This window comes from Hemiscyllium ocellatum, chromosome 24, assembly GCF_020745735.1.
Source record: "Hemiscyllium ocellatum isolate sHemOce1 chromosome 24, sHemOce1.pat.X.cur, whole genome shotgun sequence".
Classification (NCBI taxonomy): Eukaryota; Metazoa; Chordata; class Chondrichthyes; order Orectolobiformes; family Hemiscylliidae; genus Hemiscyllium; species Hemiscyllium ocellatum.
Genome location: NC_083424.1, coordinates 20,124,571 through 20,152,344, shown reverse-complemented (window position 1 = coordinate 20,152,344; position 27,774 = coordinate 20,124,571). Strand labels below are relative to the sequence as shown.

Here is a 27,774-nt window from a genome sequence, read left to right as displayed (position 1 = left end):
TTCTGGTGGTTTTCCTTTAGTTCCAATGTGGCCACATCTGTCATTGAAGTGACGTACAAGTGATCGAAGTGGAAAAATGACTAGAGAGGCTGGCTTGGGAATCAATTTAATAAATACACCAAGCCACATTAGTCTCCTACATCTTTCTCATTCTAACAATCTTAAAAAATAAAAAAGATTTACAGGGTTGTTGCTAGGGTTGGAGGGTTTGACATAGTGAGGGGCTGAATAGAGTGGCTACGGCTATTTTCCTTGCAGCATTGGAGGCTAAGGGGTGACCTAATAGAGGTTTATAAAATGAAAAGGATGAATAGCCATGGCCTTTCCCCTGGGGTGGGAGAGTAAAGAACTAGAGGGCATAGTTTGTGAGAAGATTTGTAGTTCGGGTGCTCGTTGTTGTGGTTCTGTTCGCTGAGCTGGAAGTTTTTCTTGCAAATGTTTTGTCCCCTTTCTAGGTGACATCTTCGGTGCTTGGGAGCCTCCTGCGAAGCACTTCTGTGCTGATTCCTCCGGCATTTATACTGGTTTGAATCTGCCGCTTCCGGTTGTCAGTAGCTGTCCGCTGCAGTGGCCGGTATATAAGGTCTAGGTCGATGTGCCTGTTGATCGAATTCGTGGATGAGTGCATTGGTTTACAATGTAGTTTACAAAATCCCATGCAAGGACTGCACAAAACATTACATAGGACAAACAGGAAGACAGCTAACAACCCACATCCATGAACACCAACTGGCCACGAAACGACACGACCAGCTATCCCGAGTAGCCACACACTCAGATGACAAACAACATGAATTCAGTTGGGACAACACCACTATTATAGGACAGGCCAAACAGAGAACAGCCAGGGAATTCCTAGAAGCATGGCACTCATCCACGAATTCGATCAACAGACACAACGATCTAGACCCTATATACCGGCCACTGCAGCGGACAGCTACTGACAACCGGAAGCAGCAGATTCAAACCAGTATAAATGCCGGAGGAATCAGCACAGAAGCTCTTCACAGGAGGCTCCCAAGCACTGAAGATGTCATCTAGAAAGGGGACGAATCGTTTGCAAGAAAAACTCCCAGCTCGGCGAACAGAACCACAACAACAGAGGGCATAGGTTTAGGATGATCAGGGAAAAATTTAAAAGGGACCTAAAGGGCAACTTTTTCATGCAGAGGGTGGTGTATGTCTGGAATGAGCTGTCAGACGAAGTGGAAGCTGGTACAATTCCAACATTTAAAGAGTTTCTGGATGGGTACATGATGAGGAACAGTTTAGAGGGTTATTGGCCAAATGCTGGAAAATGGGACAAGATTAATTTAGGATACCTGCTCCCTGAGGATGCGTTGGATTGAAGCGTCTGATTCCATGCTTAACATCTCTATGACTCTTAAAATATTTCATTATGCTGATGCATCTAGTTATGCAACACATTGAGCAATATTCTACCACAATTTTGTTTCAAGATATTGAATGCATAAAGTCCTATAGATTAAGACAGTTTTATTGAAACATTGATGTCTTTCGGACTAGAAGCCTGTAACCAGTTATGTGCCACGAGGATCAGTGTTGTACAGATTGACTACAAAATACCTACAATTGGCCACATCATGAACATGGTTAAATTTAAAATTTATTGTAAGCAGTGGAGTACAGGCACGAGAAACCAAAACAGTGCATCCCTCTTACCTCAGTCATAACACATGGTTTTTAAAGATAATTCTTACTTCAAGCATAAAGTGAACACTTTCATAACCTTAGGACATATCAAAGGATTTTACAGTCAACTTTTTTTCTGGCAAGTGATGTCACTTTTCTGTGATGGAGAATGTTTATTTTTCTTATTCATCCATTGCTCGTGGGACTCATGCCAGCCCAGCAATTAAGTGCTCATCGCTAACTGCCCTTAAAGTGGTGGTGGTGGTGAGCTACCTTCTTAACTTGCTGCAAGCTTTGTTGGGGAAGGAGCTCAAAGATTTATCTTCTGTGACAGTGAAGAAATAGTAATATAAGTTTGTGACTTGGAGGGAACTTTCAGGTGGTGACATTTCCATATGTTTGCTGTCCTTGCTGTTCTAGGTAGTAGAGGTTTCAAGTTTGGAAAGTGCTCTCAAAGTCTTAAACTTTGACAAGTTTGCTGCAATGCAGGTTTACATGTGGTATATACTGTTGCACTGTGTTGGTGTGGAGGGAGTGAATATTTAAAGCGATGGATAGGATGCTGATCTCATAATCTACTTTCTAGTAGTTAAGTGTTGTTGGAGCTGCACATCCTGGCATGTAGAGAGTATTTCATCACAAATCTGACATGACAAGTATTTTGCATCAGTGTTTATTGTTGAGAAGGACATGGAAGATATAGAATGTGTGGAAATAGAAAATGTCCATATTACAGTTGGATAAATTGGATAGTTTCATAATTAATCACAGCATTTACAATTATGAAACATGTTTACTTCCAGTCAAATCATTAATCTGCATGAAAATTTTCCCCTTTATAGTGACTGTCTAGTGTAACATTTGCAAAATTGTATAAGTATTAATTGACAGATCCATTGCTGCAGTATGTAGAGTGATGCTGATCACACCAGGCTAAGTCTGCTTTCAAAAATGATTAGGTTATGCAATGTTGAGTGAGAAATTATAGTTTAAATCAGTAGATTTAGCTCATGAGATATTGTCAATTCCAAATAACAAATTTTGCACTTCAAGGAGGCTTAATGCGTAACAAACAATACACAGTTTAATATTAATTTTTAAATAACTTTATCTTTCCAAAACAGCAATGTAATATTCATCTTTTTTTATAGATTTTTTATTAGAAATTTAACATCTTAACAAATTTACAAAAATAAACAGAACTTTCAAGTACAAACATTAATATAAAATTAGATCTTAAATATATAATCATCAAAATTCGACAAAGGAATGATACTGAAGAAGAAAAGAAAAATGAAACTCAATTAACTACTAATCTAATCTACAATTATCTAGAGTGTACAATTGAGTTGCTTACATCTTTCAAATAAGAGACAGTGTTCTTTAATACACTCTTAACAGTATGATAAAAAGGAAACTATTAAATGGAGATCCTCCCCCTTGTTCTCAGGGGGCCTTACTTCCTTTCCAAAGGTCCACCATATCCTCTCCCAAACAGTGTCCCACCTTGACCCGGGCGCTCCTTAATAGGATTTAGATATAATACAGAGCTAGAGTTAACAGTGAGCGCCCCACCCGCCCCACCCCCACCCACACCCCTCCCCACCCACACCTGAGCATATCTGACAGCATCAATACCACATACAAATACACATAACTATAAAATTACAACTCCAACAGATTACAGTTAAGTATAATAACATAAAATAGCAAGGGAAAACAACCCCGCTCCCAGAAACAAAAGTAAAATATAATAAAATATCCATTTCTCCCCACGGAGTGTGGAAAAGGCAAGCCAACATAAATTGTCTCTTACGATTTATTTAAACGAGTCTAAAAGTTCCTTAGCCTCTTCTGGTGATCTAAAATTATACTCGGATCCTTCGTGGTTAAAGCATAACGTCGCTGGGTAGCGTAAGGTGTATTGAATATTTAAGTCCCTTAGACATTTCTTCACCTCATCAAATGCCTTCCTCCTTCGGGCCAAAGCCGGGGAGAAGTCCTGAAATAACATAATCTTGGATCCTTCATGGATCATGGCTTTAGGATCCTTTCCAAGATTTCTAGAGGCATCCAGGAGTATCTGCCTCTCCCTATAACTCTGCAGCCGGAACCGGACCGGGCGTGGGCGCTGGTTTGAGCCAGGCCCGCGTGCTGCGACCCGGTAGGCCCACTCCACCCTTACCTGGTCCGTTTCAGCCCGCAGGTTTAAAAGCTGCGGCAACCATCGCTCCAGAAATGCTACTAGCTGTCCCTTCCCTTCTTGCTTGGGGAGGCCCAGCAACCGAATATTTTTTCTCCGATTTCTATTATCGAGGTCATCCATGTAAATTTCAAAGGTCCGGATTCTCTGCTCGAGCGTTCGCACCTGTTCTGCAGCTGTTTGAGCTGCAGCCTTGGAGGTCGTGGCCTTTAGTTCCGCCCCCTCCACTCAGCCCTGGAGTTCCCCTATGGCCTGGCTGTGTTTTTGCAGCTTTTCTTCGAATGCATTCCAGCGCTGTCGGGACTCTACGATGAAATCGCCGAGCGTCGCCTCCAGCCTGGCAATCATCTCTTCAAGGCCCGTTTTTACCGGTAGGACCCTTGGGATGGCTGCCGACGTTGCAGCTGCAGCCAAAGGAGGAGAGGGTGGGGGAGGGGTCTTTGTTTTCTGAGAGCTGCGGGATCCCTTTAGTTTACTCATTATCCACTTAATATTAAACTGCTTAAATATAATAGTAAGCAGCTAATTAAAGGTTAAAAAATTTTTTTTGGGTGGTTTGGTAAATGTGGCAGGGGCAGATAACCCACTTTGCCCAGGTTTTGGGAAGAGCACTGTAAACTCAGACTTGCTGAGTCGCCGCCATCTTGGATCTCTCTAATATTCATCTTGTGACCACCTGAGAATGTGATGGATAAAATAGCTTTATCAAAATCACAAGATGATCCACAGCAAAGTGCTGTTTGACTTCATTGTTCTGTGGTTTAATCGGAGTTCCTGATATCTAACATAAACTTTGATTAGATTATTTGCACAGGATGAGATCTATGCTACTGTAACAAAAGGGTTCAATAGTGCGAAATAAGCTTTACATCATGTTCAAACAAAATGATTAACATTCTCAGTTAGAGGTGTTTAATATAGCTGGATATCATGATAATAAAATACAGGTTTTATCTCCCTAAAATTTTAATCAGTTAACCTTGGACTACAGAGTGAGAGAAAAACATTTAGAATTTGAGTTGAGACAAGGGCTGCCAGAGTCTACCTGACCTGAAATCAGTTAAGATCAATGGAAAATACAAAGGAACGTCTAATAACTGGGACTAATTACCACACCTAGAAAAAGCTACACAAGAGGTAATTATCTGCACATGAAAATCAAGTATTTAGAATGTATAACTCATAAAAAGACCTTTAACTGTCTCTGCATAGGGGTGAGACTTCTTTATTTCAGGTGTTGCTGGAATAAAGATTTCAATCAAAAGTTCATTATGCAAAGAGGAAAACTGAACCCTTGTATCTATATTAAGGGAAAGTCTGAGAATGGATTATCAAACCACTTTGTAGTAATGGATTAATTAGATGATAGCCAGGTTTTCATCCTTTGAAACTTATCACTATCTCAGGAAGACATTGACACTGGTTGCCACAGAGAGGCTATCTGAAAGAACCTCTTAGAGATAAACACTAGAATTGGTATTTCAGCAAAAAGGCTTTCAGAGCAGTATGGTTGATAATTGAAGAGAAGCTGTTCTCTCTATTTTCTTTCTGAGGTTTATATTAGTTACAAAATGTGACCGTTTCAGTGACTGTTATAATCGAGAAACCAAGAATTTCATCAAGTGGAACAATTGCTATGACTTACTGCATCCAGAAAATCACCTTCTTAACAACCAACCTCAGGTTAAAACCTTATGTTATCATTATGGAATCCCTACAGTGTGGGAACAGGCCATTCAGCCCATCAAAGTGATGAAAGCAATGACTGCAGATGCTGGAAACCAGATTCTGGATTAGTGGTGCTGGAAGGGCACAGCAGTTCAGGCATCATCCAAGGTGCAGCGAACCTGACCCTCTGAAGAGCATCCCACCCAGACCCACACTTCTACCCTATCCCTGTAACTGTGCATTTACCATGGCTAATCCACCCAGCTTGCACATCTTTGGACACTATGGGCTATTTAGCATGGCCAAACCACCTAGTTTGTATATCTTTGGACTGAGAGAGGAAACTAGAGCAACTGGAGGGAACCCATGCATCTATGGGAAGAACAGGCAAACTCTACACAGATAGCCACCTGAGAATGGAATCGAACCCAGGTGCAGTGAAGCAGCAGTGCTAACTGCTGAGCCACCAGCGCTAACCACCTCGCCACCATGTTGTCCTGCTATCTCAAGGACACACAAAGACTTCTAAACTGTATAATCTTTCATCTTCCTTACTATTACCCTTAAAACACAGAGAGAGAGAGGAAAAAAGGGAACCCAAGTGCTTTTATTTTCCTCTGCTTTAACAGTCAGTTAATAAATCTGCTCTTTCCGTGACTCAAGGAAGCTTTGCTGATTGGCTCCTTGTTGCTCACAGCAAAAAAAATTCTCTAGTTTTAATTAGAGAGCAGTATGGCTTTATGTAAAAGTATTCTGGATTAGTGGTGCTGGAAGAGCACAGCAGTTCAGGCAGCATCCAAGGAGCAGCGAAATCGATATATTGGGCAAAAGCCCTTCATCAGGAATAAAGGCAGAGAGCCTGAAGCGTGAAGAGATAAGCTAGAGGAGGGTGGGGATGGGGAGAAAGTAGCATAGAGTACAATAGGTGAGTGGGGGAGCAGATGAAGATGATAGGTCAGAGAGGAGAGGGTGGAGTGGGTAGGTGGAAAAGGAGATAGGCAGGTAGGACAAGTCTGGACAAGTCATGGGGACAGTGCTGAGCTGGAAGTTTGGAACTAAGGTGAGGTGGAGGAAGGGGAAATGAGGAAACTGTTGAAGTCCACATTGATGCCCTGGGGTTGAAGTGTTCCAAGGCGGAAGATGAGGCGTTCTTCCTCCAGGCGTCTGGTGATGAGGGAGTCGCGGTGAAGGAGGCCCAGAACCTCCATATCCTCGGCAGAGTGGGAGGGGGAGTTGGAAATGTTGGGCTACGGGGCGGTGTGGTTGATTGGTGCGGGTATCCCAGAGATGTTCCCTAAAGTGCTCTGCTAGGAGGCGCCCAGTCTCCCTAATGTAGAGGAGACCGCATCGGGAGCAATGGATACAATAAATGATATTAGTGGATGTGCAGGTAAAACTTTGATGGATGTGGAAGGCTCCTTTAGGGCTTTGGATAGGGTGAGGGAGGAGGTGTGAGCACAGGTTTTACAGTTCCTGCGGTGGCAGGGGAAGGTGCCAGGATGGGAGGGTGGGTTGTAGGGGGGAGCATGGACCACCTTTATGTAAAAGTATACAAACTTTTGTTGTGATCATTAGGGGAGGATGAAAAGATGGGAGCCCTTCTCACCTGGTTGTAACAAGGATACTCAGTGCATGTTTCAGCTGTATTTACTGATCCCTTTTCCTTGAATCTCTCACCTTGCAATTGACCATTCCACAGTTGCACTCTATTTCTGATTTACCATTCCTCATAATACTCTGAGCTATGAACAAAACTGTATCCCTTGGATTAACCTCAGTTTATATATATGTCAACGTAACCAAACAATAAGAGGCAAGTGATGGAACGTGAGTTAACTAAGTAGAAAGTAAACTAGATAAATTACTTTAATTCAAGAACAGTACAGTATCCCTCAATCCAAAAAAACTTTCAATAAACTCATTTCTCATTTGATGAATCTCAACACTTATAATTTTGCAGAAATCAACAGTCTCTGCCTCCAAGAGATCTGCAGCCATATTTCTGGGTTTCTCTAAGATTCACAGATCTCTTCCTCCAACTGTTTTCTAAAGTCCCTTCTCCTTTTATATTTGAAATGCTTTTCCAATCATGACATGGAGATTTTCCTATAAAGAACTGCCATTGTCTGTTCACAGTCACAATCCCCTGTACAGCTCTGTACCCATTCTCCACTGCTGAAGAAAAATGTTCAGATCTTTTTCTCCTTCAAACTGTAGCTCCTTCAAATACATGTCTCCCACAGGAGATTAGTACCCCTCCTCCTTAGATTGGCAGTCCTCTGTCTCCATTTAAAAATAAATCAATTCCTGCCATGCTGCTATCCTGTAGTTTATCTCTAAAAGCAGAAAGAGTTATTACATTTTGATGTTTACCAAGACGAAACAATTTATTTTAAACATTTTGAAAGGAGAATTACGGACAGCTGAAGGGAAGTATACCAACAAAAATTTAATCAAAGGAACAGGATCAGCCCATTCAACTCTTTTTGGTTTTCCACAACTTTATTAGATCATGCTTGATCTGTACCTTACTTCCATTTTTACTCAATCCTTTGATATACTGACATAACAAACATATATTGAACTCAGTTTTGAAAACGTCAATAATCCCACTATCCACAGCCTTTAAGTAGTTCCAGATTTCACTGGAAAAAATGTCCTTTCTGATGTTACTCTTAAGTGGGGTAGTTCCAATTTTAAGATTCCTATTCTCGATTCCTCGATCAAAGATAGGCGTAGCTATGAAGAAACTATCTTTGTCAGATTATCACTTAACCTTCTAAAGTTGAGGCACTTGTCCTCAAATTTAACCCTCTAAACCCCAGCATTATTCTGATGAACATATAACAAATTCCCTCCTAAACCAAAGTATCATTTCTGAGGTACGATGATTAAAACTCTTTGCAATGCTCTTGAGGACCATTGTCAATGTTGTGCACAACTGAAGGAGCATCACTTTCCCATTTCTGTACTGTAGATCCTTTGAATATGATGTTCAGTATTTCATTGTCAATTATGATTTGTATCAGTGGACCAGCTTTTTAATGCATAAGTAAAATATCCAACTCACTGTAGCATTTCTTTTATAATTCTGAATTAATTTGGGCCTCGACCATGATGGTTGCTTGAAATCTACATGTCCCTTTTCATTCAATGGGCCAACTTGAACTTGCAGAAACCCCACAAAAATGAGGATTTAAACTTCACAGCTATATCAAGGCAAATAAAAATAGATGGTCTCCAAGGATATTCAAGGTCAGAGATGCTGGCACCAACTTGGCCAGTCCAAATCAGATATTTCTTGAAGCAAGATACACGGCCTTGTGGAATCACTTCTTGCATCATTACCTGGGATCTTGAAGCCAGTTACCTGTTGCAGCAAGTCCTATGGCAATGGAACTAAATGGACGATACTGAACTTCCCACATCTGAAGTGGTATAGCAACTAGGTGAGAAAAAATGAATACAAACTTTTAACCAAAAGTTTCAATAATAACTTCATTCTTTACTTTTCAATTCTTTGAAGGAATTGATCTTTGTTAGCTTATTATTTAAATGGTCTCCAGCGAAATGACCTAATTAAATAACGATCAGGTTCAAGTGACAGCAAATGTCATTTATTGCATCCGTTGTTCCTGATGCGGTCTCCTTTACATTGGGGAGACTGGATGCCTTCTCGCAAAGCGCTTTAGGGAACATCTCCGGGGCACCCGCACCACTCAATCCCACCGCCCCATGGACGAACATTTCAACTCCTCCTACCACTCTGCCAAGGACATGCAGGTCCTGGCCTCCTCCAGCCCAACCCTCTGCCATTTATCTCTCCACCCCAAAGGCTTCCAGCCTCATTCCTGATGAAGGGCTCCTGCCCAAAACATCGATTTTCCTCCTCCTCCTCGGATGCTGCCTGACCTGCTGTGCTTTTCTAGCACCACGCTAATCTTTAATCTCCAGCATCTGCAGTCTTCACTTTTGCCTCAAGTGACAGCAGTTTAACACTATTTGTATGTAGCTCATTCAAATGATAATTCTTCAAGTCTAAATAGAAAATGTTATCAAGCCACATAACTATAAGAAACATCAAGTTTGCACTCCATCATGTTCTCATCCTAACAACTCAAATACATTAAAGTAGCAAAGCAAAGCTGATGTTTTCTTTCACAATTCAGTAGCACAATCTCACTGATTCACATCAAGTACTACCCTAGCTAACATCAGTAAACACAGATCAAAGATCAGACCTAAGACGTTCTTGACTCGCTAAGTCCAATAGGGTGTCATGCCATGGAACTGATTACAATATTTATTAGTTAAGATTGGCAGGTTAGATCTCATGGAATATAGGGAGAACTAGCCATTTGGATTCAGAACTGGCTCAAAGGTAGAAGACAGAGGGTGCTGTTGGAGGGTTGTTTTTCAGACTGGAGGCGTGTGACCAGTGATGTGCCAGAAGGATCAGTACTGGGCCCTCTAATTTTTGTCATTTACATAAATGATTTGGATGCGAGCATAAGAGGTACAGTTAGTAAGTTTGCAGATGACACCAAAATTGGAGGTGTAGTGGACAACGAAGAGGGTTACCTCAGCTTACAACAGGATCTGGACCAGATGGGTCAATGGGCTGAGAAGTGGCAGACTGAGTTTAATTCAGATAAATTCAAGGTGCTGCAATTTGGGAAAGCAAATCTTAGCAGGAGTTATAGACTTAATGGTAAGGTCCTAGGGAGTGTTGCTGAACAAAGAGACGTTGGAGTGCAGGTTCATAGCTCCTAGAAAGCGGAGTCGCAGGGAGACGTTCGTTATGCTTTCCTTTATTGGTCAGAGTATTGATATTGAGTACAGGAGTTGGGAGGTCATGTTGCGGCTGTACAGGACATTGTTTAGGCCACTGTTGGAATATTGTGTGCAGTTCTGGTCTCCTTGCTATCGAAAAGATGTTGTGAAACTTGAAAGGGTTCAAAAAAGATTTTCAAGGATGTTGCCAGGGTTGGAGCATTTGAGCTATAGGGAGAGGCTGAACAGGCTGGGGCTGTTTTCCCTGGAGCGTCAGAGGCAGAGGGGTGACCTTTATAGAGGTTTACAAAATTATGAGGGGCATGGACAGGATAAATAGGCAAAGTCTTTTCCCTGGGGTCAGGGAGTCCAGAACGAGAGGGCATAGGTTTAGGGTGAGAGGGGAAAGATATAAAAGAGACCTAAGGGGCAACTTTTTCACACAGAGGGTGGTACGTGTATGGAATGAGCTGCCAGAGGATGTGGTGGAGGCTGGTACAATTGCAACTTTTAAGAGGCATTTGGACGGGTATATGAATAGGAAGGGTTTGGAGGGATATTGTTCGGGTGCTGGCAGGTGGGACTAGATTGGGTTGGGATATCTGGTCGGCATGGACAGGTTGGACCGAAGGATCTGTTTAAATGCTGTACATTTCTATGACGCTATGACTCTATTTACAAGTCCAATAAATTCTAAAATTTCAATGTTCTCTGCAAACCATACCTATCTATAGAACAAAGTAATTACCAGTGATGAATTGGCAATAAAGAGCAACATTCATTTTCAAACTGCAATATTGAAAACAAATAGAAAATTCTTGAATGTAAAAAGTGGTATAAAAGACAAAACTGTAAAAGATAGTTCTTATTTGGGTCTTTTGATATTATACCATCTTCAGGTCATGGGAAAGAAATATTGGACAGGAGTAAGCCATTCAACCCATTGAGCCTGCCCTGTCATTCAATATGATCATGGTACATTGAATGCTTCAGTGCCTTTTACTGACCTCATCCTCATAACCTTGTAATCTGAAATCTATCAATCTCTACATGTACTTAGTCATCTGCAGCAGAAAATTCTAATGGTTCACAGTAAAATAATTAAAGAAGTTTGAGGAAGTAAAGCTGAATTGAACGATAATGGTGAGGACTGACTGCCTATTAATATTATCGTCATTAAAATGTTGTGCCATTGGCCTAAAGCTGCAGGTAGTGAATGGTTCACACTGTCACCTGTAGCTTTAGGTCAGATATAGCTAGTGTTACCAAATGTTCCACAGTAGTTTGTTAGTAGAATCTACAATCAGTAACATAGTACATTTCACTAATGGTAAAACACCAATACAACTCTTAGAGTAGGAATCGAAACTATACATGTAATAACACAAAGATTTGTCCAGGAGAACTATTCTGCATACCTATCTCTCCAGGAGAGAGCTTCAAGGTAAAATGAGTACATTTGCTTGCACATATGTCCTTGGGTAAGAGTTGAACTTCAAAGATCCCCTGTAGCTGAGCGATCCACATCAACAAGTCCCCATCATGATCTTTCACCTGTACAAAAATAACAATCTCTGTCTCTCTTCATTCACAGTTAATCCACATGGCTCCTCTAATTGCCAGAACTATCAATATCGAATAAATAATCCAGTATATAATTATATAACAAAAAAAAAGTTGTAGGATGGATTGTGCAAATGAAATTCAGACATAAAGCATGCAAAAATGGAAGTTCCTGGTCCTTCAATACTCACAACAATGCTAAAACATTGGACTAATTGTTCATATTCCTATCCAACTAAAGCATATGTTATTTCACCTTTACAAATGTGTCCTCTACAGCGCTGTTCTCTTCTTGTGATGCCATCAGCAACCAGTTGGACTCTGCCAGTTCCACTACCGGAGGGAGGAAGTAGGGTCGTTGATAAAATGCACGGATTACCTTCGCAGCTGCTTTGTTACAATTCTTCCTGTGCAGAAATAATTCTTATCTACAGTCAGCATTCAAAGATTAAACATCATAGCTGAAACTCACTCCAAACAGCTTCTTAGCCAACACAAACTAGAATGCTCTAAAATCAACTGGTGTGATATTCATTCCCTGAGTCAGTTCACCCAACCTATTTAAGTCCAGTTGATGTGCCAGTTTTAAAAAAAATCCAGTCAGTGTTTAAATCAAGTATGATGCACAATGCGTTGCAATGGACGGCCTCCACATGAAACACTATTGTGAAAAGCAAATAAAAAGTTTTGAGTGATAGTGGTAGCCTTTAAAATTAATGATTCAGAAAAATATTGCCATTTGATGGATGAAGATTGAAATCTCTCAAACAACCAGTGAGATACAGATGGAAATAACTACATATAGACAGACATTATTGTACAGATTAATAGATGAGAGAGTTGCATGTGTAGTGTCATGATGTCAGGTTAGTCAGACCTTAATAAGCTGCCAGTTGGCTGTTGTAATTCATCAAGGACCTTGATGTGTAAGAAATGTTATGACTGAATCAAATAATCAAATGGGGGTGGGGGTGGTTTAGATTCAATTTCATTTATTGTTTGGTCATTCTTTAAAATACTTAAAAATGACAGTACTTCTGACTTTAGAGTTAAGATTGTTCCTATGTAAATAAGACAAACCTTGCAGCATAAAAACTGGCATCTTTGTTTTTATGCTTTTTAAATATTGTGGGGTGAAATAATAAAGAATTGTTTTAAAACCAATGGTTTAAAAGATTGCTGCATGTTTTGAAAAGCAAGTAAGCTGATAATTATGGCAAGCATTGCATAAAAAGTTGAACATGCAGTAATTTATGTGGTTGCAGATGAATCAAAGTTGAGGGGTTCTGTGTAATGTTACAGTTGAGTGGCAAGAAATTTGTTGGTCTATGGACTAGTGACCAGTTATTAATGGCAAAAGCCTTGTGCTTACCAACAACTTATAATTTGTTCTCAGGTAACTGAACAGCTTCAGCCTGTGAATAGGACAGGAAGAGGCATTTTGATTTTCACTAGCACAGACGTAGTCTCTGTTGTCTAAATCAATTTTAAATCTGAGAGGAAAAAAAATCAGCTTTCCTTCAACAATTGTTCTAAACTTTGACTTCTAACTGACCATTCAAATCTTTTAAGTGAACTCTTGAGTGTTTCACATATCGGAAAAATCATCGAGAGAATCAACTGAGAAATAATATTCAAATACTCTGCTTCCACCATTGTTTCCATGGACAGGTCTAAAGACTCAGCTGTCTTAAGAAAAAAACACACTTAAATGGGTGACTCAAGGAAAGTGACGGGCCTGGACTGGCTCGCTAGCCATGCGCATACATCCTGTGCACCAGCTGGTGGAGGTATTCATATAACTTAAACCTCTCCCTTCTACAAGCCGAAGTCCCCACCAGCTTTAAGAAGACCACCATCATCCCATTACCAAAGAAAGCACATGAAACATACTTCAATGAGTGCTGCCCTGTGATTCTGACTTCCGTAATCATGGAGTACTTTGAGAGTGGGTCATGGCTCACATCAACTTGAGCCTCTCAGCCTGCCTCAATTCCCTGCAATTTACCTACCAATGTAACAGCAATCCCTGGAGCATCTGGAAACAAAGGACACCTATGTTGGAATCCTACTCATCAACTATAGCTCTGCCTTTAATACCGTAATCCTTTCCAGACTGATCTCAAAACTTTGAGACCTAGATCTTGGCTCTGCCATCTGCAACTGGATCCTCAGGTTCCTGACCCATAGACCCCAATCACTGAAGACAGACATGATAACCCTCAACTCTGGAACCCCTGCAAGGTTTCATTTTCAGCCGCCTACTGTATTCCATATCTTATGTAGCCAAATTCCAACCGAATACCATCTACAAGTTTGCTGAGGACACCATCCTACCACAATGGATATCAAACAAGTAGGAGACAGTGAGGTCTGCAGATGCTGGAGATCAGAGTTGAGTGTGTGTTGCTAGAAAAGCACAGCATGTCAGGCAGCATTTGAGGAGGAGGAAAATCAACGTTTCGGGCCGGAGCATTCCTGATGAAGGGCTCTAGCCCGAAATGTCAATTTTCCTCCTTAGATGCTACCTGACATGCTGTGCTTTTCCAGCAACACACTCTCAATTCTGAATATCAAACAATGATGAGTCAGAATACAGAAAGGAGATTGAGGGATTGGTATTGTGGTGAAATGATAACATGCTCTCACTAACAGCAAAACAAAAGAACAGATCATTGACTTCAGAAAGAAAGGAGGAGAACATGCTTCTATATACACATAAATAAAATGAACTTTGAGGGTTGACAGTATCAAGTTCCTAGAAGTGACAATAATGGGCAACCTGTCTCAGACTTACCATGTTGATGCAAAGGTCAAGAAGTCAGAACAATGCCTTTTCTTCCTATGGTGATGGAGGAAATCCAGCATATCCATAAGGACCTTCACCAACATTTACAGATGCATCACTGAATGCATACTGTCCGGGTGCATAATTGCCTGGGTATGGCAACTGCTCTGTCCAGGATTATAAGAAATTACAGAACATTGAATGCACAGCCCAGACCAACACAACCTTCCATTTCCATTCCATTGGACTCCAATTATATTAATCAGTACTGTAGAAAGGCTGCCTACATCAAAAACCCATCCCACCCTGGTAATCCTCTTCAACAACCTTTTCCATCGGGCAGAACATACAGAAACTTGAATATGCACCAACAGGTTTAAGAACAGCATCTTCCCTGCCATTTTTAGACTGATGAATGGACACTCAAGCTTCAAATAACGTTGATCTTGTTAATGTTAATCTTGCTTTATGCACTTCCTGTGCTCTGTAACTTCTGTGTTCTGTATGTCCTTGCTTACTGTGATCTGTCTGTACTGCTCTCAAACAAAGCTTTCCACAGTACTTAAGTACATGTGACTACAATAAATCAACTCCAACCTGTAGCTGATATCAAAAGCATGTTAGTTGGCCGTACTACAGAGATTGCATCAGTGGATCTATCAAGATTTCCCCATCCTTGACCAATCATGAAACATTTAGCCTATCTGTTTAGGCTGGAATTATCTTTAGTTTAGGGTGTAGGTTTGCTCGCTGAGCTGTAGGTTTGATATCCAGACGTTTCATTACCTGGCTAGGTAACATCATCAGTGGTGACTTCCAAGTGAAGCGAAGCTGTTGTCTCCTGCTTTCTATTTATATCTTTCTACTGGATGGGGTTCCTGGGGTTTGTGGTGATGTCATTTCCTGTTCGTTTTCTGAGGGGTTGATAGATGGCATCTAGATCTGTGTGTTTGTTTAAGGCATTGTGGTTGGAGTGCCAGGCCTCTAGGAATTCTCTGGCATGTCTTTGCTTAGACAGTCCCAGGATAGATGTGTTGTTCCAGTCAAAATGGTGGGTTTTTTTTCATCCGTGTGTAGGGCTACGAGGGAGAGAGGGTCGTGTCTTTTTGTGGCTAGCTGGTGTTCGTGTATCCTGGTGGCTAACTTCCTTCCTGATGGTCCAACGTAGTGTTTGTGGTAGTCCTTGCATGGAATTTTGTAGATGACGTTGGTTTTGTCCATGGGTTGTACTGGGTCTTTTAAGTTTGTTAGTTTTTGTTTGAGAGTGTTGGTGGGTTTGTGGGCTACTAGGATTCCGAGGGGTCTTAGTAGTCTGGCTGTCATTTCTGAAACTTCTTTGATATATGGTGTTAAAAATCACAAAACCAGGTTATAGTCCAACAGGTTAAATTGGAAGCACACTAGCTTTCGGAACGATGCTCCTTCATCAGGTGATTGTGGAGGGCTCGATCGTAACACAGAATTTATAGCAAAAATTTGCAGTGTGATGTAACTGAAATTATACATTGAAAAATTGATTGTCTGTTAAGCCTTTCATCTGTTAGAATACAGTGATAGTTTCACTTCTTTCATGTGTAAATCACAAAACCCTTTTTAAAGTTGCATTCTCGGGTTAGCTGCTAACAATGGTGATAGCTAGACAATATGTTGAAGGTGTTAGCCCTCTGTTCTCTGTCTATGACCTGATGTTTAGATTGATTCTAATCTAATAAGTGAGGTAACAGTGTTTTACATAAATTCCTGCTGTTTTAGAGCTCAGAGTTCTACATGAATGTATGCAGTTTTTGAGCAAAGTGCAATGTAACTCTGCAATACAAATCTACCCCACAAAATATATGTGTGCATGTGGGTCTTTGTCTGTCTGTGTGTGTCTGTCTGTCTGGGGTGGGGGTTGAGAGTGTGAGAAAGTGTGTGTGTGTGTGTAGTGGGTGCAGAGTGTCTCAAGTCTGCGAGGGGGTGCATGTGTGAGCGTGGGAGTCTACAAGGGTGTGTGTGGGTGTCTGTGTGCACGTCTGTGTGTACCTGTGTCCGTGTGTATGTGAGAGTGTGTGCGCATTAGAATATCTGTGTGTGTGTAATGCAATGGTGATCACCTATAATGTGATGTCAGTTGCAGCACGTATCTGTCTCCTGAGGAGGTCATTATGGTTCCTTGCTGTGGCATGTTGGAACTGGCGGTCGATGAGTTGAACATTGTAACCCGTTCTTGTGAGGGCATCCTTGAGTACTTCCAGGTGCTGCAACTGACAGGGTACCCTTCGTTGTTCAGTACTTCCCAGGGGCTGAAAAATTACGCCATGTTCTTCATGATCTGCAACATTTTATCAATGAGGATGAGCACCTCACCTAGACCTTCCCCACACCTCCACTACTTGCCTTTAAACAACCGCCAAACCTCAAACAGATCATTGTTCATAGCAAACTGCCCGGCTCTCAGGACAACTCCATACAACCCTGTCACGGTGGACGCTGCAAGACCTGTCAGATTGTGGACATAGATACCACTGTTACATGTGGGAACACCTCCCACCTTGTACATGGCAGGTACTCATGTGACTCAGCCAACGTTGTCTATCTTATACCTTGCAGCCGAGGATGCCCGGAGGCATGGTACATTGGGGAAACCGAGCAACGGCTACGATAACGGATGAATGGGCATTGCACAACAATCAACAGACAGGAGGGTTCCCTCACACTTGGGGAACAGTTCAGTGGTCCAGGACATTCAGCCTCGAACCTTCGGGTGACCATCCTCCAAGGTGGACTTTGGGACAGACAGAAGAGGAATGTGGCCGAGCAGTGGCTGATAGCTAAGTTCGGTATCCATAGGGAGGGCCTCAACTGGGACCTTGGGTTCATGTCACATTACAGGTGATCGCCATTGCACTACACACACACAGATATTCTTATACACACACACACACACACAAACACAGATACACACAGACCCACACGCACCCTTATAGACACACACACTCCCACGCTCACACATGCACCCACTCACAGACTTAAGACACTCTGCACCCACTACACAAACGTGCGCGCGCACGCACACACACACACACACACACACCACTTTCTCACAGTCTCAACCCCCACCTGAGACAGACAAAGACCCACATGCACACATATATTTTGAGTAGTGAATTTGTATTGCAGAGTTGCATTGCACTTTGCTCAAAAACTGCATCCATTCATGTATAACTCTGATCTCAAAAACAGCAGGAATTTATGTAAAACACAGTTACCTCACTTATTAGATTAGAATCAATCTAAACATCAGGTCATAGACAGAGAACACAGAGGGCTAACACCTTCAACATATTGTCTAGCTATCACCATTGTTAGCAGCTAACCCGAGAATGCAACTTTAAAAAGGGTTTTGTGATTTACACATGAAAGAAGTGAAATTATCACTGTATTCTAACAGATGAAAGGCTTAACAGACAATCAATTTTTCAAGGTATAATTTCAATTACATCACACTGCAAATTTTTGCTATAAATTCTGTGTTACGATCAAGCCCTCCACAATCACCTGATGGAGTGTCGTTCCAAAAGCTTCCAATTAAACCTGTTGGACTATAACCTGGTGTTGTGTGATTTTTAACACCATATATCAAAGAAGTTTCAGAAATGACAGCCAGACTACTAAGACCCCTCAGAATCCTAGTAGCACACAAACCCACCAACACTCTCAAACAAAAACTAACAAACTTAAAAGACCCAGTACAACCCATGGACAAAACCAACGTCATCTACAAAATTCCATGCAAGGACTACCACAAACACTACGTTGGACCATCAGGAAGGAAGTTAGCCACCAGGATACACGAACACCAGCTAGCCACAAAAAGACACGACCCTCTCTCCCTCGTAGCCCTACACATGGATGAAAAAAAACCACCATTTCGACTGGGACAACACATCTTTCCTGGGACAGGCTAAGCAAAGACATACCAGAGAATTCCTAGAGGCCTGGCACTCCAACCACAACGCCATAAACAAACACACAGATCTAGACGCCATCTATCAACCCCTCAGAAAACGAATAGGAAAATACATCACCACAAACCCCATCCAGGAGAAAAATTTAAATGGAAAGCAGGAGACAACAGCTTCGTTTCCCTTGAAGGTCGCCACTGATGTTACCTAGCCAGGTAATGAAATGTCTGGATATCAAACCTACAGCTCAGCGAGCAAACCTACACCCTAAACCTCAACCTGAGCTACAAACCTTCACAAACCTTGCATTATCTTTAGTCTTGGACAGAATGCACCAATTCACCTAATCCCTCATGTGAGATGTTCATTTTTTAAAAATTTATTATCTCGAAATACATTAAATACTGGGTGAATAACAGAATATTTTCATCCAATCTTCATAGTAAAAATATTGTTCACTTCTGTAAACATCTCATTTCATAACTGATACATTTTATAAAATGTTTAGCTTAGGTACTGAATCTACATTTAGATGCAAGGAACTGTGAGACTGGTAATCTGGAGTTAACAATATTTCAAGGGTAAATTGTGTTTATTTAAGAAGGACTAGAGTTAGAAGTGGAAATAAAACTTAAAACAGATGACACATACCTCTTACGGAGTTTTCGCTAAGGACAGAAGAACTACAATGACTTCAATAAAAGAATTAAGTTATTTGTGTAGTTCCCAGATCAAAGCAGCTAAAAGTATCTTTGTAAATATGGAGGTTTCTTGGTAGAGCCATCAGTTCTGGAAAGTTGCTTATTAAATCGACTAAAGATATGAATTTTCATGTGGTCCCAAGAGGAAAGGATTTTATTGCAGGCAAAAGATGACTAATTGGGAGTATCCAGATTATGCCATGGGGATGGACTGAGGCGGATAGGATGGCTCTTTTTTTAAAAAAAATTATCCATGTGTTTTTTTGAACAGAAAACAAGCAGTTCAAAAAGATAAGAATTGGCTAAGGGGTGTAAAGTGACTATTTGTGGGAACTATTGTACTTTAATGAAATTGCATTAGAATGTTAAAAGAATCTCACATAACATTCATCACACAAGTCTTGAGTCTTACCACTGAATTGCCCATTGGTCAAGCCTCTGTTGACGGACTTTTTCAAAGAAGGTTATAGGAGTATTCTCCACCGAGTGAAGGGAGTCCCAATAACTGCATACTTCTGTGCTCTGCAGAACTGGGTGGCCACTGTATAACTAAGAGATGCCAATTCAGGATCAGCCAAGCACTCAAATCTCAATGTTATCTTGCTGTTCTCTACTTCCCCACTTAAATATTATCATTTCACCAGCTCCCTCCTTATTCCATAAACTTATGATCCATCTTTTATCATCATATGCCCGTAATCTCCTCCCACTTCAGGAGGTCTCCCAACCAATGCAAACTCTTTCCAAGTGAAGTAAATGCAGTATCAAATTCCCAACTGTAATAAAGCACTGCAGAAGTTATTGCCATTGCAAGGTAAGATTTGGATTTGCAGCTCTTTCATCTTATACCATCAACCAAGGTAGAAAGGAAGCAAGCAATTAAATCAGAATTTCAAATATGAAATAGATTGCAAAATTCCATACGAGTGCGTTCATAAAGGAGAGTTTTAATCTGTAAATCTGCCAAGAGAAATAAGTAAAACATCAAACACACCCCACAACCCCCCCACCCACAAGGTGCATCAGATTATACATTTACTGGTTCTCATCCCCCTTAAGAAGGGCGCTGTAATTCTGAAGCTAAGCACTGAGAAAGTTTTAATAAATTGCTGCTGGCACAGCCAGGGCACAACCATATATAATGAGGAAGCAGGGCATGACATTGTACAGGTTTACTTTTCTCAGGATCGTGACTGAACTATGGTTCAGGATTTCAGAAAAACTGAAGACTTGTGCTTTTTCAGAGTTTGTAAGGAATTGAACCCGGGTCTCAGGCGCTGTGAGACAGCAGTGCTAACCATTGTGCCACCGTGCCGCCCACGATTGTGTCTGATTAAAATTCATGCTCTAGTTTCTATGTGTGGAAACTGCCATCTCCAAAGTATATCATTGGTATTGGTGCTTTGTAGTGAGGTCTTGTGTTCTGTCCCAACCTGTACTGCTTTACTGCCAGAGCCCCACATGGCTACTTTGGGTGTTGACCACCACAATCACAGCTTCTGATCAAAGACATCAAGGATGAGTGAATGAATTAATCTGCACTTTTGTAAATTTAGATAATAGTAGATGTGAGGGTTTATTTCCCTACCCCTGCACTAGGATGCCTATATTCAAGTCGTACCTGCCCAAGAGGTGTGTCATAAAATTAAAAATAAAACTTTAGAGAGGGTTAAGAAAATACTGCCAGAATTTGTTTATGTAGGTATTTATCACATGGGCATGAAATCACTTGAAGGATGGGACAAGTAGCAACCCCATTTAAACAAATTCTGGCAGTATTTTCTTAACCCTCTCTAAAGTTTTATTTTTAATTTTATGACACACCTCTTGGGCAGGTACGACTTGAATATAGGCATCCTAGTGCAGGGGTAGGGAAATAAACCCTCACATCTACTATTATCTAAATTTACAAAAGTGCAGATTAATTCATTCACTCATCCTTGATCAGAAGCTGTGATTGTGGTGGTCAACACCCAAAGTAGCCATGTGGGGCTCTGGCAGTAAAGCAGTACAGGTTTCTGGGACAGAACACAAGACCTCACTACAAAGCACCAATACCAATGATATACTTTGGAGATGGCAGTTTCCACACATAGAAACTAGAGCATGAATTTTAATCAGACACAATCGTGGGCGGCACGGTGGCACAATGGTTAGCATTGCTGTCTCACAGCGCCTGAGACCCGGGTTCAATTCCCGACTCAGGCGACTGACTGTGTGGAGTTTGCACATTCTCCCCGTGTCTGCATGGGTTTCCTCTGGGTGCTCCGGTTTCCTCCCACAATCCAAACATGTGTGGGTCAGGTGAATTGGCCATGCTAAATTGCCCATAGTGTTAGGTAAGGGGTAAATGTAGGGGTATGGGTGGGTTGCGCTTCGGTGGGTCGGTGTGGACTTGTTGAGCCGAAGGGCCTGTTTCCACACTAAGTAATCTAATCTAAAGCTCTATAGTCAACACTTAGCTGATTCTGATGAAGCATCAGTAGCAACTGTGGGGCACTACCTATGCCCACAACAACGTGTAATTGGATACTTTAATCACTCATGAAGTAGAACAGGGATATTAAAAAAAATCTGTATTGACTGACCCGAGTTATGAATGGCACAGTAAACTCTCTCTGTGCAACCCATTCTTCTGCCCCATCTGTTATGATGACAGGTAGATTCTGACGTAGATAATTCTGGAGAACAACTTTTGGGTCTACTTTGTGCAGAAATTCCACTTTTGGATATTGTTGACATACCTAAACAATTAGATGCATAAACATAAGGCTTAAAAACTGAACTGTAACAACAAAACAGAAGGAGCAAATAATTCCTCACATTAGATTGTGGCTGATCATCTACCTCAATACCTTTCTCCATAAACCTTAAAGCCAGTATAGTGTATTCTGCAGAAAACTTTTGATTTTTGACTTGAACATGCACAACAATTCAGCTTCCACTGCTGTCTGGAATTGAGAATTCCAAAGATTCACCACTCTCTTAAACTCAAATTCTTCTTTCGCTCAGTCTTATCTAGAGTTTCTCATCCTTGCTTTTAGATTCACTACCCAGTGGAAAATATTTACATCCAGCCTGTCACACTCTTAAGAATTTTGTAAGTTTCAATGTGATCACCTTTTTTCATTCAAAACTTCAGAGAATACAGTGTCCTCAATCTTGCCTCAAAACAATGCAACCATACCAGAGGTTAATATAGTGACTATCTGCTGCCCTGCCTCAACAGCAAGGATACTTCCTCCCTCCTTCCTTGTCAGCTTCTTTATATAGGAGGAGAAAGTGAGGACTGCAGATGCTGGAGATCAGAGCTGAAAATGTGTTGCTGGAAAAGCGCAGTAGTTCAGGCAGCATCCAAGGAACAGGAGATTCGATGTTTCGGGCATAAGCCCAAAACGTTTCCTGAAGAAGGGCATTATGCCCAAAACGTCGAATCTCCTGTTCCTTGGATGCTGCCTGACCTGCTGCGCTTTTCCAGCAACACATTTTCTGCTCTTTTATATAACAAATCTACCGGACTTCCCCTTCTTTGCTCTCCCCTCCTGTACAACCGAATCACTTGGCTCTCATTGCATCCTTCTGAGAAACCAGTGCTGTCACCTGTATCCAAAGCAGCAAATGAATTAGACAATGGGACTGCAGGGGATTCCTACACTAGGCAAAAGTGAGGATTGCAGATGCTGGAAACCAGAGTTTAAATTAGAGTGATGTTGGAAAAGCGCAGCAGGTCAAGCAGCATCCGAGGAGCAGGAAAATCAATGTTTCAGGCAAAAGCCCTTCATCAGAAATAGAGGCAGGGAGCCTCTCCATTCCTACACTGTCTGCCAGCCACCCATTCTCTCTCTGCCTCAAATGTTCCTAGCCCGTGGTATGGCCACATCTCTGAACATGCTGTTTGCCTTGCAGATTATCTACCATGTCTCCATGTTCCTTGGATGCTGCCTGACCTGCTGTGCTTTTCTAACAACAAATTTTCAGCGATGTCTAACTTGCACAAGTTCCTGACTATGCACTCCTTAAAAACAAACTAATGCTCATACCAGATCTTTGTGACCTCATTTGTACAGCAAATAGGAACAGTAGTCCATTGGACCATCAGGTAAATCTCTGTTCTTAAAATATTAATAATAGTTTATTTAATTCATGGTAAACTTTCATTTAAATTTTGCTTCACTGGTAAATTAATTTTGAATTTAAAAATAAGCGTCAAAGAAGCCTTGTTTCTTCTTTCTACTTGCATCAATGTAGTTTGCGAGTTTTGAGAAGATTTGTAGCTTAGGGTGAGTTTCTGGATGTAGGTTTGCTCACTGAGCTGGAAGGTTCGTTTTCAGACATTTCGTCACTATACTAGGTAGCATCTTCAGTAAGCCTCCAGGTGAAGGCTTTGTCTGGAGGCTCACTGAAGATATTACCTAGTATGGTTACAAAACGTTTGAAACTGAACCTTCCAGCTCAATGTAGTTCACCTGCATTTTTGGTATGAGGCAGTGTATTGGCAGAAATGTATATGAGCAAAGACTCGAAACATTATTCAATCCTGTCCCTTGATTGTGTTTAAACACACTGGTGCAACTTGGCCTCAAAGGATGGGCCTGCTTGTAAATGATATTTGTGATAAATAGAAGTTGCTAGCCCAATTCAGCATATAAAGGTCCTTGAGGAATAATTTTAGAAAACAGTGCTTGTTAACTCACAGTGATGCAGTCTGTGAGCTGCAAAGCCTCAAGGCCTCTCTCAAAGTAATAAGGGTTCCTGATCAGGCAGTCAGAATTAGAGTACAATGTCCAGTCCCAGTAAGGCAGCAGCTGAAAATAAGAACAAATATGTTTCATTAAAAAATCTCTATGATTCAGGAACATGGGATGCAAAAACTCGAGAGTTATACTCAACCTCACTGGTTAGGACTAAACTGGAGCAATCTTCCCAAATTCTGGGCATCACAGTTTGGCAAGGATATTAAAGCCTCGGAGAGAGGAAGAAGAATTTTCTTCGAATGGCATCTGTGATAAGAGATTTCAGTTTGTTAGATGCTGGATATTTTGTGTTGCTCTCCTTAAGGCAGATAAAGTTAAGAGGGAGATTTAAGGGAGCCATCATGACCAATTTTAATAGAGTAAAAAAGGATAATTTCGTTCTCATGGCAGAAGGGTCACTAACCAGAGGACACAGATTTATGGTAAAGAATCAGAAATGATGTGAGTACTCGGTGTGAAAGGGTGGATGAAACAGAAGAATTTGTGAAAGGAAATTGGATAAATGGCTGATGGGGAAAGACTGGAATAGGTAAGGGAGAAAGAAAAGAAGACATGTCAAACTAGTTCATAGAATCAGAATTCCTAGACTGTGGAAGCAGGTCATTTGCCTCACTGAGGCCACACGGACCCTCCAAAGAGCATTCCACCAAACCACCTACCACAATATTCCCCATAGCTAAACCTGGACATTCCTGGACACCATGGGCATATTTAGCATGGCGAATCTTGACCTGCACATTCTTGCATTGTGGGAGGAAACTGGAGCACCCAGAGGAAACCTAACTAGAGAGTTGCCTGAGGCTGGAATTGAACTAGAGTCCCTGGCACTGAGGTGGCAGTGCTAACCACTGTGCCATCTTTTCTAATAAAGCGCCAACACAACAAGTGCTGTACCATTCCAGAAATCTAAAAAAACAGAAAATGTGGGACTGAAAGTAACATTTTAATTCCAGACAAGAACTGTATGTTCTATCTTGGAAGACTAAATTTACAAACTCCCTTTCACTTTAACTCTCTTTAACTGAATCCCAAAATAAATGGGAAGTTTTACACAAAGGCCACGTGGATCCCAAGTCCAAATTAATTCAAAGATCCATGTAAACAATCCATTCCTCAAGCTCATTCCACACAAGGGGAGGAACAACACATACTTTCCTCTAGAAGCACATCAACAATACCCCCAAAAATTGTATTTTAATCTGTCTGTTTGAGAGGGAGCGACAGAATGGATCATTTTGTGTAACGCTGGAAGAGGCTGTTGTTTATACCTGGGCTATTAGATTCCCATCAGTTACTGCGAGGATTTACGGTGTTTCTCTGAATCTCAACGAAACGCATATATTAAAGTGTTCTCAGTGCCAATCTGTAAAGGGGTGGAGGCAGGCACACTGACCTGAATCAGCAAAGCCCGACCGCAGTAACTGATAAATCTGGAGCCGGGGCGGCTGTGGAGCAGGAGGCAGCCGAGCAGGAAGAGGACGCCAGCTACGAGAGCGATCCTGCCCTGGGCCCGGCTAATGCTGCGGCGGCTTGGGGGTGAGCAGCACCGAAGCAGAGGTTCCATGAGCCGGCAGTATTCGGAGGCGGAGGCGGGGAGAAGCCGGCGCTGGTACAACCTCTCAAACTCGCCGTCGAAGTAGGAGAGCTTCCTTGAGAAAGACAGGGAGCGCAGCCCTGAGCTGCTCCGTCCCCTCCGAATCACCATCTCTGCTTCTCAACCTCCTGCCAAGATCCGGAACATTGCCTTAAAGCGGAAATGACAACCCCATCTATTATTTTGTAAATATATTTATTAGCAAAAAAACCTTTTGACTTTACAAAAAGATAAAGTTATTAAAAATATAACAAATATCAGTATAATAAGAAAAACATAAATTGCAATACAGCTACTGTATATTAACTACTAACCTACTCTATAATACAAAACAAAACCAAACTCTGCAAAACAACAGCAATAATAAAACAATAATAAAACAAAACCCAAAAGAACACAAAGCATAAAATAACGATGCTCAACTCAAAGCTCCCAAACAAAAAAACCTATTAACTCAGGGGACCAGCTTTGGCCGAATTGGGCGGCTGGTGCTGCGGGCGTGCCTGGACACCGTGGTAAAGCTGTTGATCTTCCAGCTGAAGGAGTTGACCCCAACTGAGTGTTGCAGACTGGCACATTCCAAGGTCCAGGACTACGTGTTGAGGGACGCGCTGAAGCTTGGGGCAGCTGCCGCCAAGGCGTGGTGGGGAAAGACCACCGTTTAACATCTGCCTGCCTGAAGAAGAACAGCGGGCCCATGCAGTCTTTTGGGCTCTGCTGACGCCTCAGCTAAATATATGGACATATGAGTGAGAAATGCACAGACCTGTATATAACAATGATAATTTCTGATCTGAGTATGTAAATGTTGACATATGTATGGCATGACCAAATGTACAGACCATCAAATTATTTTATGATTATTTTACGAATAAAGTATATTTTTGAAATAAAAAAAATTAACTCAGGAGACCCCCCCCCCCCCACCCAGGACCCAGGGCTCAGTAAATCTAACCATCTTGGTTAAACAAACGCCCTAATTAAGATAGCAGACAAATGTTTGTCCAAGTAACTCAAAAAGGGCTGCCATGTCTGAGAAAAAAGGTCTGTTGTGTGGTGCACCATATTTGTGAAAACATCCAAGGGACTGTGCTCCATCCGAATTTCTGCCATCCAAGCCAGGCAAGTTCTCAGAAACCCAATTCATCAGAATTTTCTTCCATGCATAGAAAATAAGAATACTAAATAGTTTCTTCCCTTGCCATCTAAAGATGGCAGTTAAATAAAGGTAATTATGAGGGCATGAGAGAGGAACTGACAAAAATAGACTGGAAGCAGAGCCTAGCAGGGAAGACAGTAGAGCAAAAATGGCAAGAGTTTGTGGGTATAATTGAGGACACTGTACAGAGGTTCATCCCCAAGAAAAGAAAGATTATCCGGGAGGGATTAGACAGCCATGGCTGACAAAGGAAGTCAGGAAATGTATTAAAGAAAAAGATAGATCCTATAAAGTGGCCAAGAGCAGTGGGAAATCAGAAGATTGGGAAGGCTACAAAAACAAACAGAGGATAACAAAGAGAGTAATAAGAAAGGAGAGGATCAAATATGAAGGAAGGCTAGCCAGTAATATTAGAAATGATAGTAAAAGTTTCTTTCAATACATAAGAAACAAACAACAGGCAAAAGTAGACATTGGGCCACTTCAAACCGATGCTGGAAGCCTAGTGATGGGAGATAAGGAAATAGCAGGAGAACTTAACAAGTACTTTACGTCAGTTTTCACAGTGGAAGACATGAGTAATATCCCAACAATTAAAGGGAATCAGGGGGCTGAGTTGAGTATGGTTGCCGTTACAAAAGAGAAAGTACTAGAAAAGCTAAAAGGTCTTAAAATTGATAAATCTCCTGGCCCCAATGGGATACATCCTAGAGTTCTGAGAGAGGTGGCTGAGGAAATAGCGGAGGCATTGGTTGAGATCTTTCAATAGTCACTGGAGTCAGGGAAATTCCCGGATGATTGGAAGATTGTAACCCCCTTGTTCAAGAAAGGATCAAGACAAAAGATGGAAAATTATAGGCCAATTAGCCTAACCTTAGTTGTTGGTAAAATTCTAGAATTCATCATTAAGGATGAGGTTTCTATTTTCTTGGAAGAGCAGAGTCTGATTAGAACAAGTCAACATGGATTTAGTA

General features: G+C 41.4%; 1 protein-coding gene across 2 annotated transcripts; it reads right to left on the bottom strand.

Moving 5' to 3' along the window:
- Window positions 1-4,377: 4,377 nt before the first annotated feature.
- Window positions 4,378-25,788, bottom strand: LOC132827090 (uncharacterized). Of its 2 annotated transcripts, none has more exons than XM_060843556.1 (7): window positions 25,441-25,788; window positions 23,988-24,098; window positions 21,882-22,037; window positions 19,706-19,842; window positions 12,117-12,267; window positions 11,716-11,851; window positions 4,378-4,532 (listed from the first exon to the last, which is right to left on the bottom strand). In XM_060843556.1, exons 1-7 carry the CDS (start codon window positions 25,750-25,752, stop codon window positions 4,390-4,392), a joined length of 1,146 nt encoding a protein of 381 aa, XP_060699539.1. In that variant the 5' UTR covers window positions 25,753-25,788; the 3' UTR covers window positions 4,378-4,389. The 2 variants fall into 2 exon arrangements, with proteins under 2 accessions (XP_060699539.1, XP_060699540.1); XM_060843557.1 differs by lacking the exon at window positions 4,378-4,532 and adding an exon at window positions 4,540-8,969.
- Window positions 25,789-27,774: the final 1,986 nt, after the last annotated feature.

Coding starts and splice junctions, on each gene's coding strand:
- LOC132827090 (XM_060843556.1), bottom strand. CDS start 25,752: ATGGTGATTCGGAGGGGACGGAGCAGCTCAGGGCTGCGCTCCCTGTCT. Junction 19,843..21,881: donor CTGTGCCATTCATAACTCGG/GTCAGTCAATAC, acceptor GGCATCTCTTAG/TTATACAGTGGCCACCCAGT. Junction 12,268..19,705: donor GACCAATGGGCAATTCAGTG/GTAAGACTCAAG, acceptor ATTTCTGCACAG/GAAGAATTGTAACAAAGCAG.